This window comes from Acanthisitta chloris, unplaced genomic scaffold, assembly GCF_000695815.1.
Source record: "Acanthisitta chloris isolate BGI_N310 unplaced genomic scaffold, ASM69581v1 scaffold24373, whole genome shotgun sequence".
In the NCBI taxonomy this organism is placed as follows: domain Eukaryota; kingdom Metazoa; phylum Chordata; class Aves; order Passeriformes; family Acanthisittidae; genus Acanthisitta; species Acanthisitta chloris.
The window spans coordinates 15603-22163 of NW_008666913.1; the positions used below are offsets into that span (position 1 = coordinate 15603).

Consider the following 6561-nt stretch of genomic DNA (forward strand, 5'->3'; position numbering starts at 1 on the left):
GTTTGGCTGTAAACTTCCGTCTCTCCTTATCTCTGGATAAACCACCCTTGTATAACTTAGGCTGAGGGGGAATAGTGCCTGCTGCAAGGGGCTGGTGGGAGTCCGAGCAGGTGGTGGGCACAGGGGTGGGCAGAGAGCGGGAGAACCCAGAAACTCTGATGCCTGTTCCTAGACGCACAGCTTCATCTCTCCCCAAAGCTTGGAGCAGGTCCTGCACCCTTGGGGGCTGGTGGGAAGGGGCAGGAATCGTGACACAGCCACCTCACCCCCTTCCCCACCCAGCACCGGCGTCCCAGCGCGGCAGAGCCTGTCTCTGTGGGATGTGATGTGCCAGGGACGGGCACCATTCCTTGTGGGTGCTCCCCCCTCAGCTGCACCCCCGGCAGGAAAGCGTTAATCCCGCAGGATCCGAAGTTGAAAGCGGCTCCCAGGCAACTGTCAGCCTTGCAGAGAGAAATGGCAGTTTTGTTTTGGAAATTGGCACTCGTTCCCCCTACGGCTCCTGGAAATGAATTTGCTTTTTTCCCCCAGCTGCAAATTTCTCCTCGCAGCCTCGCTGCCAGCGCCTGTGTCAGCTGCCCCTGCTCAAAGAGCCCTTTGTGGCTTCCTGGCACGAGAGCCGGGGAGGGCTGTGCGGGGCGAGGGAGGGACAGCATCCTCGGCCCGGCCCCGCGGCCAGGTGGGCACGGTGCCTGTGGTCGGGCGATGCTCAGGTCCATCCCGCAGGAATCGGAGCCCTCTCGCTCCGCACCCTGCTCAGAGCGCTGCGGTCTTTTCTCTCCCTCCAAATCGCAGTATCATTAAGATGTATTGAGAGCGAAAGGATTTGCATCCTTTCCGAGCCTTGGAGAGACAGCTCTCCCCTCCCAAACCAGAAGAATCCTGCTTTTTGCTTTCAACACGAGGCTAAAAATAAGATCCCGCAGCATCAGGGGAGGCAGAACGGATCTGACACACCGAGGCGTTTGCTCGTGAGAGCGCCCAGCGCTGCATACATACTCCACTGGTGTTCTCAGAACCGGCCAAGGGGTGGTAAAAATAAGCTCCAGACCTCTGCCAGAGGAAAACAGCCAGAGTGGGAGCAGCAACCGGGGCTCGTCAGCCCCTCTTGGCACAGCAAGTGAGGGCAGAGATGCCTTCACATCTCCAAAATGAGAGGAGAAAGCTGTGCTGGGATTTGCTCAAGTGCAGAGTGGCAGGTAGAGAGCAGAGCCTCAAGGAAAATGGGAAGGCTCTAGATAAATTGCACTTGGATGGGAAAGTGGCTACTTCCTCTGGAGGTATCTAGGAAGGGAATCCACATCTGGGGAGTGTGAAAAGACCTGAAGCTAAGGAATGCATTTCCACAGCTGCTGCTTGCTGTGGAAGGGCTGCAGGCAGCAGCATTTCCACAGCTGCTGCTTGCTGTGGAAGGGCTGCAGGCAGCAGATATCTCACCTTTCACCGGGAATTTTCAGTGAGGGCAGTCCTGCTGTACACAGCGAAGCCTGGGATGCCAGTTCTGTGTGCTGCCTTGTGCTTTTCTTTCCAGAACCTGGCAGTTTTCCCTCTGACATATTTCCCATGATTTGCTTCCAGCCTCATTTCTAGCTTGCAAATGGCACTTGAAGACAAACTGCTTTGAGTTCGGTTTTGGGCAGCCAAACTTTCCGATCCTTTGGAGTGGGTTTGAACAAGGGGAGGTGGGGGAGCATGTGCTAGAGCTCCTTGGATGGAGGTCACTCCAGGGCTGAGGTGGTGTTGCCTCCTATTTTGGGTCACAGCACTGAGCCCAGCTGAGGTTTTGTGTGATCTCTCCCATTTTGAAACTGCCACCTTGGCCTTAGAGTAAAATTCCTATGGAAATAGAGGGGGGCGCAGCACAAGGAGGGTGAGGTGGTGGTTGTCAGCTCTAGGAAAGCAAAGTGGAGGGTATTTGTTTACATCTCCAGCCCCAGCCATCCCAGGGCTGCCTGGGACTGCCTGGGGACTGCCTGGTGTCATGCTGTGCTCGGGGACCCACAGTGCTGTGGTGGGGAAAGGAGGCTGTTCCACAGGGATGGGCACCAGCTTCCCTGCCCCGTGTCCTGACCCTGCCCACATGCCTGGCAGTGCGATGGGACCCTGCTAGACCTGAGCAACACGTCCCTGGAGGGCATTGCTGTCCTCAACATCCCCAGCATGTACGGCGGCTCCAACCTCTGGGGCGAGACCAAGAAGCAGCGCGGCTACAACCGGCTGGGCAAGAAGGTGCCGGAGAAGATTCCTGGCACCGTGGTCACCGATGCAAAGGAGCTGAAGTTCTGCGTGCAGGGTGAGCCCTGGGTGACTGGGCTGCACGGGGTTGGTACAGGGAGCTGGGCAGCTGCTGGTTCTGGAGCAACAGCTTTGCAGGGGCTGTTGTCAGGTCTCTTTTGGGGTGCCAGGGTGACCCCAACAGTGATCTGTCCAGGCTATTTCTGTCCTCTGGTGTAGCCCAGCACTGCATTTCTTCAGGGCTGGTTATGCCATGCCCTGGTGTCCAGAGAGGACATGGCTCTCGTTCCCTGCCATCCACCTCTGCCCCCTCCTCCTGGGATCACAGCTCAGGGGGTGCCCAGATGGGACCCCTCACCTGTGGGCATGGTGCTGGGCAGCCCTGGTGCCCCATGGGGCTGGCAGGGAGCCACTGCAGGGTCAGCTGCCTGCTGCAGCAGAGGAGGAGCTGGAACTGCCTGTAGAGCTGGCACCAAGGGCTTTTGTAAGCGTCTTCCAGGCTCCGCCACAGCGCTGCCAGCCTAGATGTGGGTTCATGGGCAGCACAGTCCCCATGCTGTGCCCTGGCCAGCAGCTCACACTCAGCCTTTGGAGCCATCCCCGTGGGCAGGGGATGCTGGCAGCGTTCCCCAGTGGGGAGCAGTGGGGTAGAGAGCAGCCAGCAAAATAGACAAAGTGCCTGGATTTTCCACCCCCCACCTCCCACTGCCCAGGGATGGCATGGGAAACAGCCCCTGTGATGTGGCTGCTGGGATGGTGGTGTCACTGGCCATCCCAGGCCATCACTGGCTGTCTCTTGGGTGGGAACAAGCAGCAGGGAGTGGGACAGAGTGAAAGCCAGTCCTAATGGGACTGCAGGGGACAGCAGGGGTGATACCCTGAGGACATCCCCACTTGTGGGTGGGTAGGAGGGGGTGGGAGGCTCAGAGGACTTCTTCTCGGGGGTGAGAGGAGTGTGAAAGAGGACCTGAAGGAGTGAGTTGCACCAGTGTTGGCTGCCTTTGCTAACAGCCCAGAAGAGCAGGATGAGCTGGGAAGAGGGCAATGTCCTGGGATTTGAGCAGATTTTTCAGTGTGCATTCTGCCATGCATGCTGGCTCCTGGGAGGCTGCAGCACCCCAGGGCACCCAGAGAAGGGTTGTCACCATTTCATGCACTGTAAACAAACAGTTCAAGGGCTGGTGGGGATCTTGACTGGCACCCTGCAACCATGCAGGACTGGGTGCTGTTTCAGACCAGGAGTTTCGGGGGTTTTTTTCCTCCAGAGATTTTGGATAGCAGCACTGCCCAGTGCTGCAAACACCCAGCTCAGTGGTGTCAGGACACAGGGGACATCAGAACACATTCCTACAATGCCCACAGCACCACAGCCTTCCAGGGCAGTCAGTAGCCCTGGTATGCTGGCCCCAGTGTTTCAGATGACAGCAGAAGGCAGGAGATCCCTAGGGATGAGGGAACCAACTGAGATGCTTCTCTCTTGCAGACCTCAGCGACCATCTCCTGGAGGTGGTGGGGCTGGAGGGTGCGATGGAGATGGGGCAGATCTACACGGGGCTGAAGAGTGCTGGGAAGAGACTAGCCCAGTGTTCCTCCGTCACAATCAGGTGTGTGTCCCTGTCCCACCTGAGTGCCTGATCAACGGCAAAACCTGGTGCCCGTGTCACCCCCTTTTCCCTCTATTTTTGCTTTGCAGGACATCCAAGCTGCTGCCCATGCAGGTGGATGGGGAGCCCTGGATGCAGCCATCCTGCACTGTGAGTCCCTGGGGTGGGGCTGGCAGGATGTTGGGATGGAGCAGAGGGGCTGGCAGGATGTTGGGATGGGGCGCAGAGGGCATTAGGATGGGACAGCCTTGGCTCCCCATGGCAAAGCCTCTGGATTTGAAGGGAGGCTCCTGTACTTGCTGGTGGGTGGCTGCAGAGCCCGAACAGCTGTGACTGTGCCTATGCTGCCCCCAGACTCATGACAAGCCATGACGGGAGCTGTGGGGACAGGGACACGCTGATCCCTTGCTGGGTGAATGGGTGCAGCAGCATCCCTTCCTGGGGGATTTGCAGTGGTGTCCCCCACCATCCAGCAGGCATCTTGCCTGGAGGAGAAATCCTCTTCCCCTCCCAGTACTGCTTGGACATGATTGCAGAGCTCTTTGCCCCAGTGCTGGGTTCTGAGCTGCTTGCAGCGTGCTGGGGTCACTCCCCAGGGTCCTGAGTCCCCTAGGACCCCTTACTGAGCTGAGTTTTTCCATGTCTTTTTAGGTCAAAATTACACATAAAAGCCAGGTGCCAATGCTGCTGGGGCCCCCCCAGAAGAGCAGCTTCTTTTTCCTGAAGAGGAGAAACCGAACTCGGGATTAAGCAGTGTCCAAGGAGCCGCAGCCCAGAGGCACCCGGTGTCCCTGCCACCCTCCTGCTGCAGGGGGTCCCCAAATCCCCATTCTGCAGCAGGGACAGAAACTCCCCCTCCAAGCCCAGCAGGGATTATTTATCCTGGGCAGATCTTGGAGGCTCCTTCCTGACCACCACAAGCACCTTCTCCAGCCAGGACGGCCGCGGTGGGTGAAGGCAGGGTGCAGGCAGGGAGCACGTTCACCAGAGCAGCACCAGGACTGGGATTGTTTTGCCCTTTATTTAAATACCCCCCAGCCAAGCTGTGAGTGAATGTGTTCCTGAGGCAACACCGAGCTCCACTTATTTATTTTGCATCCTCCCGAACATCACTCGATGTCTCCCTGCAGTGGCTTTCTGCCCCCCAGCCTTGCAATCGGAGGAGTTATTTATTTCCTTAGTCTAGAGGAGCTGTCTCAGCCCCTTGCCTCTCCATTTCTGGAGAGATGCAAAGAGCCATGGCCACCAGCCCTGTGAGCCACTAGGTGTGGAACAGGCTGGGGACAGACAGTGCACAGGGACAGGTGTGGGGTGGATGGGAGGAGACTGTTTTCATGGGGAAATGGCAAGAAAAGGGATTTGGGGGAAGCTGTAGGTCCTGGGAAACTCCCACACCCTGGCTCTGGGCTTTGAGTTCATATTTATGTATTTATTTAGCAAACTTCGGGGGGGACTTCGGGGGTCAATTTCTTTTTATGAGGCTGGGTTGGACACAAGCACCACCTACCTTCTCTGCTGGCTGTCCTCCACACCACCTTCTTCCACATGGACTTTTCTCTTTCCTAAAGCCAGCTGGGGATCCTGGGGACAGACATGCAGAAGCTCTTCTCACTTGGAAGTGTCCCCCCTGCCTTTTGACACATCTCCCCGTGTGCTTTGCCAGGCTGGTGCTCTCACAGTGCTACTGGTGCTGCCTCTGATGCTCCTGGATGGCTGCAGGGAGTGAGGGAGAGTTTCTGCGTATCCAGGTCTCCCCTCAACCCACTCCAAACCCAAGGAGTCTCACAGATGCTGTTCCCTGCTCAGCTGCCAGGGATACATGGGCAGGTTTTGGTGGCATCATCCATGGATGGACAGATCATGGGACGCAACTTCTCCCCAGGATGCACAGGGACCAGAAAACAGATGAATGCACAGAGACTGTCATGGTCTGGGTGTGCTCTCAGGAGCTGAGAGCTGGCAGAGCTGGCCCATGGAAAGGGCTGCCAGTTGCTTCTGCAGGCACCCACTGCCTCCAGTGGTGGCCCTACGTGGGGATACACCCAGGTTCTGAATCACCCCTTGCTCCCAGGCAGCTCCCTCGGGTCTGGTGGAGGCTCCTGTGCTGCAGGGAGCAGTGTGTGTCCCATGGATGTTGCTACAGGCAGGAAAACTGCTGCTTATCCCCGCTATGCCCCTGCCCCAGGGCTGAGACAAGCCACCCTGTCCTCCCCAGTGTCCACCCAGTCCTTCCTGATGCTGCAGGTCCCCACTCACTAACATTCCCCTGGTAATGCAGAGCGTGCTGCCGTCATTATGTTTCAGAGTGAACAGTGAGCTGAAAGGGAGCCATTCGTGACCTGCATACACAGGCACACTTCACCTGCAGTGCATAAATCCACCCTCCTTCTCCTCTTCCTTGTCACCCGAGGCAGCTGTTAATGAATATCCAGGTGAAAGCAGATGGAGCGAGGCCAAACAAATGCCAGGCCCCATGAACCAGCAGCCTTCATTTCCCCAGCCTGTCCCTGAGGGCAGTGGTGCCTCACAGTTCCATGCTTGGAGAGGGTGAAGAACCCACCTCTTCCATCTCCAGAGCTTTGCTAGCAGAAGGGTTACAGGTTTGTTCCATGGGATGGCAGCACATAAGGTCAATGATTTTGGTTCTGTTTCCCTGCCCACTCTGCCTCAACCCAGTTTTATCCCAGTGCTAGCATGGAATCAGCAGTGGTTTTCCTGCTCC

General features: G+C 57.3%; 1 protein-coding gene across 2 annotated transcripts in view; it reads left to right on the forward strand.

Moving 5' to 3' along the window:
* The window catches only part of LOC103799961 (diacylglycerol kinase beta-like), a 15146-nt gene extending 10557 nt beyond the window's left edge, over positions 1–4589 (forward strand). For both annotated transcript variants that reach the window (XM_009072319.1, XM_009072320.1), the window contains exons 21-24: positions 2092–2293; positions 3719–3839; positions 3929–3989; positions 4491–4589. In XM_009072319.1, the coding sequence (XP_009070567.1) occupies positions 2092–2293; positions 3719–3839; positions 3929–3989; positions 4491–4589 (483 nt within the window). The remainder of the gene's footprint in view (positions 1–2091; positions 2294–3718; positions 3840–3928; positions 3990–4490) is intronic.
* Positions 4590–6561: the final 1972 nt, after the last annotated feature.